Source organism: Bipolaris sorokiniana (assembly GCF_000338995.1).
Source record: "Bipolaris sorokiniana ND90Pr unplaced genomic scaffold COCSAscaffold_1, whole genome shotgun sequence".
Classification (NCBI taxonomy): domain Eukaryota; kingdom Fungi; phylum Ascomycota; class Dothideomycetes; order Pleosporales; family Pleosporaceae; genus Bipolaris; species Bipolaris sorokiniana.
Window position 1 is genome coordinate 1221457 of NW_006911895.1, and position 13420 is coordinate 1234876.

A 13420-nucleotide genomic window follows, 5' to 3' on the forward strand; every position below is an offset into this window, starting at 1 on the left:
CATCTCTTTACTCACACCCCCCATCTGCACAAACAATATCACCACCCGCAAACGCCACATCTCCCCTCCTCCTTTTAATCCACCAATAGCGCCGCACCAGCCACGCCATCACCCCCCCAAATTAACCTACCAGGAAAAAAAAAACACCAACAGACTTACATACAGCCCCGATGCGACAATTAGCAACCCAACACCGACCTCACCTTAATTTTCCACAAGTCCCACCAGCCCTCCGAAATTGATCCAACGGTGATCGTGGTGGCTGCACATGGCGTGGGGAGGGGTCTTCAGGCCACCCAACCACCGGCCGTATCGAGATACCCGTACGTACGTATGTAGAAGGAGGATACGATGTTGGTGGCACACACACACACATACATAGATAAGACCGGAGAGAAAAGAAAAGCGGGTAGAGGCGAAAAAAAGGGAGATGCGCGTTGCAGGCGCGAGGGAACTGCAAGCACGGAGATGGAGCGCTTCTTGGGAGTTTGTGCGTTTGGGGTTTTTTTTTCTCTTTTTTTCGCTAAAGGGGGGTTTGGCCGGCTGTGGGTGTGTTGGAGGCGGAAGCTTGTTTGGACGTTTGGTGAGATTTTTTCTTTGCTTTTGAGAAAGGAGAGTTGAAGGAAGGTAAGTGTCTATGTGGCTGGGTTTGGGGTTTGTAGCTAGGAGTATTAGTTGTTTAAGTTGGCTCTGTCACTAGTTCATTCGTGCATGTGTTATCCTGTGAGACATCCTAGGTTATGCTGGATATGCTAGATTTCAATTACTAAATCTCGATATGCCGAAGTCTACTTTCGCATGTCTGTAGCTGTTGAGGTCCGAAACCGCCGTTTTCATGAAACCCAGGTTTTAGCCATGATGAGAACGCTGGCGCGCCATGTACATAAATCCGCTTGCAAAGGGTATCGATGCTATACATGCCTTTTTTTTAACGCCGATGAAATGCTGTTTAGGAGATATAAAAGTAAATACTCGCTCCATCAATCCAGGCAAGCTCGATGCTGATGTATCGCGCATGTGAATGATCATTCATGATGTGACCGGCCATGCCAGATATTCTTGCCTCCCCCTTCAACTATGGCTGAACTGATCATGGCACCTAGTCTGAATCATCGTCGCCATCCGGCGTGCGCGAGGTTCTCTTCTTCTTCAATCCCGCCGGCCTGACCTTGAACTTTTTAGGCGTACTGCCACCCAAGGTAACGTTGCTCTTCCGCTTCCTACCACGGCCACTAGTTGGGAATGGTGTGCTGCTCTCGCCGTCATCATTAGGTGTCTCATATCCTGCATCCAGAGTATCGTCACCGTCTGCGTCTATGAAAGTTTCCCGATCAATGTCTAACAAATCTGCAAAGTCGTAGCATTGCTTCACCATACTTTCGCGGGTATCCAGGGCGCTCATGACACCAGATAGGCGTTCCCACAAATCCTTACTGGTGGTAGCCAGGTGGTTGCGAGTCGCAGGTTTGGCATATTCCTTTTGAGAAATGGGTCCGTTGTGTTTGATGCCATACCATCGTCGAATGAAACTACGAGTCTCCCATACCATCTGGAGAATCGTACAGGCCGTTGCGATTTGACGAAGGCGGCCGTCGTCAATGTTTGGTGGTGCGAGCTGAGGCACAGTTTGAATCACTGGTGGTAGCGGTTGTGATGGTAGCATTCCGTTCATAGGTTCAGCAGCCATCATATGTTGCTGAAACGGGTCCATTGGCTGTGGCTGCTCCACCTGAATATATTGTTTTGGAAGTTCCTCTGCGATGACAACTCCCACTGCAGGTCCGGTTGTGTTCAGTACCATCGCCTCGACTGCGTTGAGGAACACTGCAAGTTCTTCTTGATGCGGAAAGTCGAGCAAGGCCAGGTTCTCCAGACAGAAACGAGCGTATAAGACAGCCTCTGGTACAGGACCACTGGCATCCAATTTGGAGAGGTCAAAGTCAATTTGCTTGCAAAAGTTGGCAATGAATTTCTTCAGGCTTGCTTTTTTGCCAGTCTTCAGCGCCTCGAAAAGTTTGGCAAGCTTCGGAGTATGGGTAGCTTCGACCATTCCTCGTGGATCGTTGAACAAATCCAGTTGATATCTGAAAGCCATGTGTATGGCTTGCATGTATTCTTTCTCCAGATACGACTCTTGCTTCTCATGGATACGCCTGTGTTCGTCGCCCGCCACCTGAGCCAAGCTTTTATTCGGTGAAGTAGCCAAGGCCACGAGTGCAGCACCACACTCCTTCGGATGAACAAGTCCTTGGCGACTGATGCTGGCAATAATGTCGGTGGCGATGACAGCGAGCTCATTCTTGTTCTGCAAAGCAGCTTTCACAAAGTCCTCCAGAAATCTCTGGGCTAGATGTAGAGTTGCTTGGTCATTTCCAGTGGCCGCGAACGAAGTTTCCAATCGAGCTGAGCCATTCACAGCTCCTTTACCAATGGCGATTTGTGCGCCTGTTTCGGAACGCCGTTCGGCAACAGTAAAAAACTGCCTAAAGAAAGAAAGTGCGACATGCCTCAAGGAGTGATTGTCCTCATTAATGAAGACGAGCTTCACCACCTTTTCCACTTCAGAGCGCATAAAATGCTCCGGTGACTGCTGGCAAATGCCACCCATACTTTGCAATGCTTGCTCGCGAATGTCTAGCTCCCAAGCCTGCATAGTGAAGGGCCGAACAGTATCCAGCAGGAGAAGCGACGGGGGAGGTGGTGACTTTTGATTCAGGGATGGCTCCATCTGCTTCTTGAGGGCCTCGTTCTTGCTGATGGTAGCGCGGAGTTTAGCAACGAAAGGCTCGGCATGTTGATCAAGACTGCAAACTTGACCAAAAGCACCCAGCAGGATTAGATACGAGAGTATCTTCTCTTTCAACTTGGTGGCATCCTCTTTCTCCTTTTCCACTTCCGAGTCCTTGGCTGATGCCAATACATGGGCCGATGACAATAACGGGCGAAGTTGGCTGATCACAGAGCAGGTGGTTACGAAGATCTTTTCGGCACCTATGCTCGATATCCCACTGATTGCCCACAAACAATGGACAACATCGAGAAGAGTCTCGCGACTTGTAGGCCAACCTAAGGATGCGAATTTGGCTAGCTTTGGGACGTTACGCATCAGACTTCCCCGAATCTCTTCCGCGAAAGCATGTTGAAGTGAAGGGAGCGTTGGCAACACATGGCGGAATACTACAACTGTTGGCCGTACAAGGGCTACGTCATCCGTGTTAACAATTGTCTTGATGTAGAGCTTCAGATGTCTGAGGTAGTCCACCGAGAACAGAGTAGGCTTGATCCTCGCAAAGACACTCAGGGTGTTCATGACACGCGTCTGGGACTTGTTGTCCGTTCCATTCCCTGGATCAATGACTTCGTCGACCAAATCTGCAACAAGTTCTCCACAAATGCGCAGATTTGCAGCAGGTGCTTTGGATTCAGGCGATACACAATGAATGAAGAACTTTTCGAAAGCCTCCAAGTGCACTGTGCTTTGGCCTACAGATTCCAAGAGGTCCACCATGAATGCTGCTCTCTGTTCACGGTTCAGACGGTGCTGACTGTCATCGGTTTTCGTACCCGAGCTAGCAGTCGTTAACCATATCTCTTCGAGGACGTTCCGACCCAGTTCCGCAATTGTGCTCTCGTCATCCTGCGAAGGAAGAAGTAGTGGAGCAGCAATCTTCAGTCGAACCTGCTTTGAGTTGGAACGGAGGTATATCTCTTTGAGAAGCTTGATTGCCTTCTTCTTCGGTCCATTCGAAGGATCGGTCGTCATATCCAAGATCTGTGGCAGGACATGTCGCTCCAGAGAGGGCTCCTTGGCTAAGCAATTGGACAGTAAGGACAATGTTGCTTCGCGAACCATGGGTGAGCTATCTCTGAGAGAGGAGATCATGTTGATGACATGGCCTTCGGAGATGACCTTGGGATCTTTGTCTAGCAGTTGCTGTAATGCAGTAGTTCCTCGTGATCGAAGCTTGGGTGAAATTTTGTCCTGAGCGTAGAGTTGCATGAAGTTGACGATCTGCGAAAGGTATCTGCACACTTGGCTTTGGAGTGTGATTACACCAGCGGCCAGCTTGCTTTGATCGTCCGAGACTGGTTGAAACTTACTATCATTCAAGGTTAGTTGCGAAGTGACTTCATAAATCGTGGCACTCACTATTTCCGAGTCAGCCATTTAGGGTCGACAATCATACTCTCTAGGCATTGCTGAACTGTTTGGATGGATTCTGGTCGGCTGTCTTGATTTGGTTCAGGGTATGCCTTTGTAACAGCTGTGAGCCAGGAACTGACATAACAGCCAGTTATTGCTTGAAGATGGGGGTCTTCCTGGGATGGTCGAAGGTCGAGATATTCAACCAAAGATTCAATGACCATGCGGTAAGGACCATCGAAGGCAAGTAGATCCACGTCATTAACGCGCTCTTTTTGGTCCTCACTCATAGCATCATTCACGAGTCGATCTAGCTTCGATGACAAGTCCGACTGCGAAATGTCTAGCCTTTGTTTCAGCTTCTTCAGCTGGTCTTTGAAGTCAATCACACCGCAGCCTATCCTCGCCATTGTCGTAAGAGCCATATCCTTGTCGACTACAGAGTGCTTATTTGCTTGGTCATCTTGAAGTATTGTTCTCATTCGTACTAAAAGAACCTGTAGAAGCATCACAGCAGCCGGCCATTGAGGAGACCCGAGAACGTTGCAGAAATCGTCGATGAAGAGATCCAGAAGATTGCGGAATGGCTTGTCACCAGATTTTGAAGTGTTTGACGCACGCTCGCAGAGTTGAGTTACAATGAAGGAGGCGGTGTTGGTAGCCGTTGTAGTCAGATTCTGCGCAATGAACGTGGGGGTACCCCTGCCCTTGTTCACCTTCTTCGCTATCTTTGTAGAAGTGCCGGGCTCGTAGTCGCTAACATCATCCTCAACTATCACATCCTTGATCTCGCTGTCGGCCGATGATGTAGTACAAGGACCAGGGTTTGTCGCAACAACCTGAACAAATCGCATGAATAGCGCGGAAATCGTCATGATAGGCACTTCTCGAGCAGATACAAATTGCCTGGCGCTTGCCTTCTTATCAGGAAGCTTTTCCAAATTGCTGAAAATTCCGCTGAGGATTGACGTCCGTTGATCTGGATATCTCGCAAATATCTGAGCCAGAACATCCATCGCCTTCTGGCGAAAGTGTTCAAACTTCCTAATGGTAAAAACAGAGTCTTTTTCATTTTCGCTATTTTGCTCCACTAGAAGTTCAAGTGTCAGGTACTCCAGGGTGTTGAGAGCTCGGTCAGACAAATTATATTTGCCTATGACTGTTGCAAATCGAGTAAGCACAGCTCCAGATAGACGCAAAACTGCTTGCAGGTCTTGTCTATAAGGTGAGGCAGCGTTGAAAAGATCTTGGGACTCGCCCGATCGCCGCGATTGGACGATGGGAATGATACATGCGTCTTTGACTAGCTTTATAAGATCGATGATGGTATCAACGATTTCTTCTCGTCGCATGCGATAGTCGTCGCGGCCTTCAATCATAGTCTCCAGTAGAAGCTTCGAAGATTTCAGTGCAAATTTGGCAGTTGTGATGCTCTCAGTAAGCTCCATGGTAGCCTCATCTCGTGAAAAAAGCCCGTTCTTGATTGTTGACAGAACAGTAGGATGGAGGAGCGATTGTATCTGCATGACCAGCTCTACAGGAAGTGCATCAAAGCGTCCTAGACTGACCACACCCGACATCTTTTCTGAGAGGCTATCCATCGACCGCGGTTTGAGTACGTTGAATTCGCCATCAGGCGTTATTATCTTGCTGAAGTGCTGCGACCCATCGAGGTCGTCCTTATCCTCTGTTAGGTTTGTAACGAGTGTGTCCAGCAGGTCAATCTTCCCATCCGCGATCTCTCGTTCATGAGGTCTTAAAACAGCAGCCCCTCCCTGCGCTCTTTTATCTTCCTGCTTTTGCGAAGAATGTTCCGGTGTATTGATGCTATCAATGTATCTGAACTCTTCTCGCGAAACAGTTTTTGGCTTTATAATCACAGCTGGTCCTGGAGGACGAACAGGCGTGCTACTCGGAGCGGATGATTGAGCGCTGGACGGGTACGGGAGGTCTGCGTTTCGAACATGGGCACTGCCATTGGAAGTGGAAGAGTTTTGGGATGTCACACGAACTGGTTGCAGAGCAGCTGGTTGTCTGGGAGGGGAACGCTCTTTGCGAGGTCGTTCGGATGCCGCGACACTCGGTGCTAGTCATGTCAGTAGGAGTATAATCAAGTGACAAGGAGACCTACTCGTAAACGTGACATCCGTCTGTTTCAGTAACATACGCGCAAATGGGCTAAGTGCTGGCGTATATCCCGAAGACTCTCCATTTGTGCCTTTTACAGGACTGTCTGGAGGAGGCGTTGCTAATTGGGGCATTGGCTTGAAGTGGCTATGAACGTTAGGACTGCCTGTCAGTCAAAATTCAGAGCAAACTCACTACTCTGGTAGTTTGTCTCGATGAAGAAGATTACGGAGCTGCTTCAAGGTATCGTGTAGGTGTTGCGCAGTAGACTGGCCCTCGATTTCGTCGTTCAAGATGCCTACGGCTTTCTTCGCGGCCTTTTGTTGGTCTGGAGTCAAGGTTGTGGGTGGAGTCGGAGGCTCGGCCGTAGGGAAAGGTATTATATCTATCTGTTTATCAGTCTTCTGCCGTGATGAGTGAGAGAGCCTGGCGCATCCAAGATGGGCAGGTGAGGGAGAGTGACTGACCCGGTGAGAAGGGGATAATCGAGGTAAAGGGTGAATATGAGAGAGCATCGTCAACAGTGGGAGGGGGTCTCCGGAATGGGAGTCCCCCGCCGTTGACGTTGTGCCAATCTCCATTCATTGCGGTCGCGCTTGATGGGCTGAGGAGTCGGAGGAGCAAACAACCGTAGAGTAAGCGCCGACAGTGTACGTTCTGGGGACGGAGTCGAGCAATCGCTATTTCAACGTCTCGGCGTGCATTATCTGGTGATGCGACCCTTCTGCCCTCCTCTGATCCTTCACGCGAGCGATGCGCCCTGTTGTCTGCTACGCTGTGGCGGCTTCGGGGTGAAAGTACCTATGATCGAATCGTCCTGACAGTCGGACGCGTTCTGACCGCCTACCCCTTTCGGACTAGCTTGGCGTAGCCGCGGGAGTCGCGATTCCCCGTAACTTTTTTCCATCTCCACGCCCAACATCACCTTCACGACAATACACTGCCCACCATGTCAGCTATTGGTGAGTAACGCTCTACCTGTATATCAGATATCAGGCATTTGCTGATAAAATATATAGGATCTCTTGTCTTTTGCACAGATTGCGGTAACTTGTTAGACGGTTCTGTGGGGAAGCAACAACAGAACATAGTCCTGACATGCGCTATCTGTGGTGCACATAATAAAGATACATCATCAAAGACTGTCGTTACTATTTCTAGGCCTACCGCTTTTCCTTCTTCCCTGCGCGCGAAGAGATCCGAGGTGCAGACCATTTCGGAGGAAGACGTACAAACCACTAGTATAATCAACCACCCATGCGAAAAATGTGGAAGAGAGCAAGTGCGATACTACACTCAACAACTGCGGAGTGCAGACGAGGGAACGACTGTCTTTTACGAGTGTGATTGCGGTCACAAGTATGTTTGCGCAATCGCCCTCCGATTCAAACTCTTACTGATAGTTATCTTACAGGTGGAACACGAACAACTGAATTGGGCTGTACAAGTACAATGGCCTCGTTGAACTTTATGTAACCCAAACGCCATGGTCATGCAACATGCAGCCACTTCTAAGCCGCAGCAACCTGTGGCACAATTGCGTACTCCATCTCCCCATTCTTCTCGAACTCTGCCATATCGAGCGCAACAATCACACTGTCTCGTACAACCTGTTCTGGATCATTCAAGAATTTGCGCAAAGTTTCTTCGACACCGTCCTCGTCGCCCAAACTACCCAGAGCCTCCGCTGCCTCATGGCGGACCATACTAGCCTCGTTTGTGTTACTCAATGCCTCTGTCAAGCTGGGAATTGACGCGGGATGTGACAGCTGCCCAAATACAAATGCGATTTCGTGGCGGAAGAGAGCAGACGGGTCGCTAAAACCGCGGGCGAGCGCTTGTACAGCCGGGATAGCAGTTGGGAGGTCGGGTGGCGAGGAAAGATCGCGTAGGGCGAACATAGCCCGGTACCGCTGGAACAAGGGCAAAGATGTATCGAGTAGTGTCTTTTCAAGTTCTGGTATCGATAGTTTCTCGGTGCTCTGTGGTAGCGGCGGTGCAGGGTCGATTGACGTGAAATCACTGTACAATGTTTAGCATATACAACAGAGCCTGAAACTCCTTGCACACATACCTCTTCTTCAGCTTCTCTTGTCCCTTCTGTAGACCATGATCCCATTCGATGCGATCGACAGCAATATCGCAAGTTTCCCGCACAACGTCGACCTCTTGGACATCATCTCTCAACTGCTTCAGTAGATCCAAACTCCCCTTGTCGCTCAATGCGCCGAGTGCCTCCGCAGCCTCATGCCTGCACATAGAGTCTTCTTCCTTGTCTTGCAACACAGCCCTCAGCGGTGCAATAGCAGCATCGTGACCAGACTGACCCAGGCAGTAGGCGAGCTCATGCTTCAGAAGAGCAGACGGCGAAGAAAAAGCTGCGCCAATGGCTTCGATCGCGGGGACTGTTTGTTCGGTGGGCGGGTTCAGGCCTGCTAGGTACTTCAAAGAGAAGAGAGCACGGAATCGTCGGGCGAGGGGCTCCGATTCCGATGTGAGGATCTTGCGCAGGGTTACAACCTGTGTGTCTTGTTCGGTGACAGCCATGTTGTTGATTGGATGATAGAGTGTTGAGTGACAGAAGACAGGAACAGAGGGTCGCCTCTAGACGCGGCTCAACTCTTTTTTGGTGGGGTCTAGAGATTTGGTGGGGTTAAAAGTTCATCTGATAAGATCCTCACCGCACCTGCATGCAAAAATAAAGGCTAGCTTATTGCAGCTTAGCCCGCATGTGACAGCGTGGCAGCGAGTCCTTGTTCCTGCATTATGCAGGACATAAGCCCCCAGCCCTCTTTTCACAATGACTCTTCGTCCTCACTCACGGTGTCTTTGACAAGTCGTGGTGAAAGGTCACCTACAAGAAAAAAGGAAACAAAGACATCATTTGTGTCTTGCCTCAAAGGTGCACCTGTCCGCTTCACCATCACCATCGCCTTCACCGCAACACAACCTCACGACGACAATTGAACACGTCGACCCCCGCTCAACCCAGATTTTCGTTCTAGTCCGAGCACCTCTTTGCGAAAACACGCTCGTGCGCGTCGAAAATAGTCTCCGTCTGTCGCCATGGCCTTCCTTCGCGGGGTGTCTGACCGCATCTGGAGTTATATGAGCCCGCGTAAGACCCAGCAACGGCGAGACAAGCCCTACGCCTTCAAAAAGCCTGCGGTACCTACTCGAACTACAGATGCTCATCAAGAGGCTTCCAAACCTGTGATCACGGAGAAAAGCTCGGATGCGCCAGTCAAGATTCGAGACTTACGCTCATCAAGTCCTCAATGCAACATCGATGCGACACTTTTGCCTCCCTCTCCGCCCGCTTCGGCTATGCTCTCCGATGACCTAGAAGGTGATACGCTGTTGCCCTTGTCGCCCACTACGCCCGGTAAGAGGGCAGAGGGCTCCTCTCTGGACGAGTGGGACGCAAACGAGGAGACCATGGTAGTGGACGACGGAACATACATGGACCAGCAAAAGAACATGAATGCTCAAGAAGAGCGAAGGAGAAGAGATCAGCAGGGCCAGGAATTACGCAATTCTGGCTGGTCTGAGGACGCAGTATTTCTTTTTCAGAAGCTGGGGATGCGCGGTTTCGAGCCTCTCCTCCCAATTGGGTGGATCAACGATTTCGAAACTCTTCCCGAAGACCTTTTTACCGAAAATCTTGACAAGGCCTTCATAAAACCCGCCTTCGGCACAGAATATGGTGGTAAGTACTCGAATTTCTGATGGTCGCGATTGCCTTTACTAACACCATAAAGCACAACATGCTCTTAATAAGCTTTTCGATCTCGGAGGTTTCGTGCGAGATGCCTGGCACACGCGAGCGAAGCGGACCCCGGCATTCCAGATCGGTAAGGCAGTGAAAGCGTTCACCAAGTGGGCAATGAAAGACGGTAAAGTTGACCATCTTTGGTCTCAACTACCACTGTTTCAGACTGTCACTTTCTCTCGACACGTACATCCGAGTGTAGGTGAGGAGAAAATGCTTGAGAAGCTTGGCCACCTGCACGGCCTATGGTATGATGCTTTGAAAATCGGCGAGGCTGAGCAACATGGAGACTCTGTTGTACCGGAAGTGCCCACACTCTATGGAATCACAGCATCGCATTCCGTCATGGCATTCGTCAGCTATGCTCCTGGCAACAACGATAGGGATCAGCCCCAACTTCGACTGATCGCTATGTTTGACTTCAACAAGGAAGGATACGACGTCTGGAACTCACTTGCCATGGCTATCTTCATCATCCACTGCAGGAACAGAATGATGCAGTTGAGTGAGTGCCTCTCGGGACCAGAGACTTTAACACAGGAAGACCCTGATCTTTGAACGGCAAATATGATACGAACGTACACAGGAGATAGATACGACATGAACACAAACACAAACACTGCTCAATGTTAGCAATAACGAAGATTACTACGACTAGATTGGAGAGAACGAGGAAGCAATCATGGATGGTGGACGACAAACTGGAAGGCGTGGCGTTTTGCTTCGCGATATACCCTATACCCCTTTAATGAGCACAATACCCGTTTGTTTTTCCTTTGTCACGCAAAATTGTGGGGGAAGATATCCAAGACCACCAAATTGACGATGTCCGGCTCGACAGGCATGTCTTGAGCGACTTGATGAATGATGAACGAATGATGCAGAAATTGTGCGAACCCTAGTTAGAATATACCAATCAATTTTTCAGTCACGAAACAGAAAAGAGAATAAGATGGTACTGACTGTGTTATCAAATGCAGTGATAGGCGGACAATCACAAGTATTAGAAATCACTGCCACTACGTACATATGGCAGACACGGCTGGTAGTCATCTTAGTCCGTTCGTTCGAGAGCACTAGTGGCGCAGCGCTAAACCTCGATCTCGTTATTTGCGGAGCTAAGCATTGAGCTAGGATCTAGCAGATACAGAACGTCATAAAAACATTGATACGAATTCTGCTTCTACGTACGTCATAGATTTTGTATCATTGAGAATCGATTCCTCTGACGAGTACCCATAATAAAAGCAATAGCCCATCGCCATGCATTTTCCAAGTGACTACAAGCTTCTTCGTTTCTTGGCAGCTCTCCAATTCTATTGCGCAAAAAAAGTTTGATATCGGTGTTGGTTGATTGTTTTCGCTGTTGCTTCTTTACTATGTCATCGATGCGATTACCACGCGCATTCCGCCCCCCAGCACAAATCAACGCGGAAGAGGGCACTAATGGTCACCCAGAAACCCGGCGCGGGAAAACCGCACCCAATGAAGCGGGAAATGGAAATGGAAATGAAAGGAAGTCTCAGGAGCCTAACAAAGAGCCTGTAGGCTTCTGGCACCCAGATCTCCGACAAGTCCGCAACCGCGCATTTGTGAAATGGATCATTACGACTGCATTTCTCATGGCATTTGTTCTCGCTGTGCTATCAATATACTGGGGTGTCTTTTTCCAAGTGGAGCAAAGACTCGGCCATTTGTTGGTTTATGTTGTAGATATGGATGGTGCCGCACCATACGACAATACTAGGAATGCGCCATTCGTCGGACCAACTATTACACAACTCGTTCAACAACAATTAAGCAGTGGCCAGCCAACACTAGGATGGGGAATCCGTCCAGCCTCAGATTTCAACAATGACCCGATGCGTGTACGGGAGGTGGTGTACGAGTGGGATGCCTGGGCCGCCATTGTCATCAACCCGAATGCCAGTGCTTTGCTGTACTCTGCCATTGCGAACGGAAACTCATCTTACGAACCCCTTGGGGCTTGCCAGTTAATTTACCAGGACTCGAGAGACGACACAAACTGGTACGATTTCATGCTGCCACTCATCAGCGCTTTCATGACAGAAGCGCAGAGCATGGTCGGCAGACAGTGGGCACAGATGGTGCTTCAAAATGCCAGCGACCCATCCATTCTATCGAACATGCAAAGTGTGCCGCAAGCAATCAATCCCGCGATTGGATTTTCTGAATTCAATCTTAGGCCGTTTTTTCCTTATACTAGCATTCCTGCTGTTTCTATCGGTCTCATTTGTAAGTATCTTACGTGCCAATACACCCTTCTTCTTTCTCTTAACAGTGGAATGCTAATCGGAAATTGAAAGATCTCATTATTATATCCTTCTTCAGCTTTTCCTTCTACATGCCCATCCACATGCAATACGTCACGCCTACCAACCACCCACCGCTGAAATTCTCCCAACTGATCATCTGGCGCTGGTGCGCTACTATCTCGGCGTACTTTATGCTCTCTCTCGCCTACTCGTTTGTCAGCATGGCTTTTCAAATCAACTTTTTTCACACCAACTCGATAACTAGTCATACCCAGGTTACCGTCGAGAGCGAAGGCAACCCGGTGGCTTTTGGACACGCAACATTCGTTGTATACTGGATGCTGAACTTTCTCGGTATGATTGCGCTGGGTCTGGCGTGTGAGAATGTTGCTATGGTTGTGGGTATGCCGTGGATGGGTCTATTTCTGATCTTCTGGGTTATCACGAATGTTTCTACTTCGTTCTACGACATTGAGATTGCGCCGGCGTTTTACAGGTGGGGATATGCATGGCCGCTGCATTCAAGTAAGTTTCCATTGTTCTCGCTTCTTCTCCTGCTTTTTTCCTGTCGAGATGGCGACTCGTCGAGGCTAACATGTACAACAGTTGTCGAAGGAAGTCGCTCGATTCTGTTCGACCTACACTCGCGTCTTGGTCTGGACTTTGGCATTCTAATCGCATGGGGAGCAGTGAATACACTGTTTTTTCCTTTCTGTTGTTATTTTATGCGGTGGAAAAATCAGAAGGGAATACATGAGTACTGGCCTCTGGATTAAAACTGTGTTGAGAAAGCTCAGAGATTTTGAGCAATTGCTCGGTACACTATGAAACAACAGCTCATCATTTTTTATGCAATACCACGTACATTTTTTGTATCGTAATTCGAGTCCCATGAGTAGCGCACTTATGGCCATCACGAACTATCTAGTGATTGGAAGATCTCGACGACTCTATTATCCCTTAAATAGTCACCATGAATACCTTTAGAGTGGGGGGTTCTAGACTAACACTCACAGTACTGTTGATTGCTTGTCATGATGCTATGCCTAGTCAATTTTAAGCAATTCAATATGAAGAATTTGGTGACATGTAATGTTATGT

The 13420-nt window shown here is 49.0% G+C and overlaps 4 protein-coding genes across 4 annotated transcripts; 2 read left to right on the top strand and 2 right to left on the bottom strand.

The window, feature by feature from the left end:
• Positions 1-742: 742 nt before the first annotated feature.
• COCSADRAFT_177157 (uncharacterized protein) lies at positions 743-6856 on the bottom strand (the record flags this gene model as incomplete). Its single annotated transcript, XM_007696540.1, has 5 exons — positions 743-4100; positions 4151-6230; positions 6276-6418; positions 6467-6656; positions 6739-6856. The coding sequence occupies 5 exons, from the start codon at positions 6854-6856 to the stop codon at positions 1100-1102; spliced, it is 5532 nt and encodes a 1843-aa protein (XP_007694730.1). The 3' UTR covers positions 743-1099.
• Positions 6857-7429: 573 nt separating this feature from the next.
• On the bottom strand, positions 7430-8906 carry COCSADRAFT_32122 (uncharacterized protein). Its single transcript, XM_007696014.1, has 3 exons — positions 8346-8906; positions 7686-8293; positions 7430-7630 (listed from the first exon to the last, which is right to left on the bottom strand). Exons 1-2 carry the CDS (start codon positions 8816-8818, stop codon positions 7783-7785), a joined length of 984 nt encoding a protein of 327 aa, XP_007694204.1. The 5' UTR covers positions 8819-8906; the 3' UTR covers positions 7430-7630; positions 7686-7782.
• A 149-nt stretch (positions 8907-9055) lies between these two features.
• On the top strand, positions 9056-10982 carry COCSADRAFT_32123 (uncharacterized protein). Its single transcript, XM_007696015.1, has 2 exons — positions 9056-9980; positions 10033-10982. The coding sequence occupies exons 1-2, from the start codon at positions 9338-9340 to the stop codon at positions 10599-10601; spliced, it is 1212 nt and encodes a 403-aa protein (XP_007694205.1). The 5' UTR covers positions 9056-9337; the 3' UTR covers positions 10602-10982.
• A 362-nt stretch (positions 10983-11344) lies between these two features.
• On the top strand, positions 11345-13177 carry COCSADRAFT_195212 (uncharacterized protein). The gene is made up of 3 exons (XM_007696541.1): positions 11345-12299; positions 12371-12844; positions 12926-13177. Exons 1-3 carry the CDS (start codon positions 11423-11425, stop codon positions 13093-13095), a joined length of 1521 nt encoding a protein of 506 aa, XP_007694731.1. The 5' UTR covers positions 11345-11422; the 3' UTR covers positions 13096-13177.
• The last annotated feature ends 243 nt before the right edge of the window (positions 13178-13420 follow it).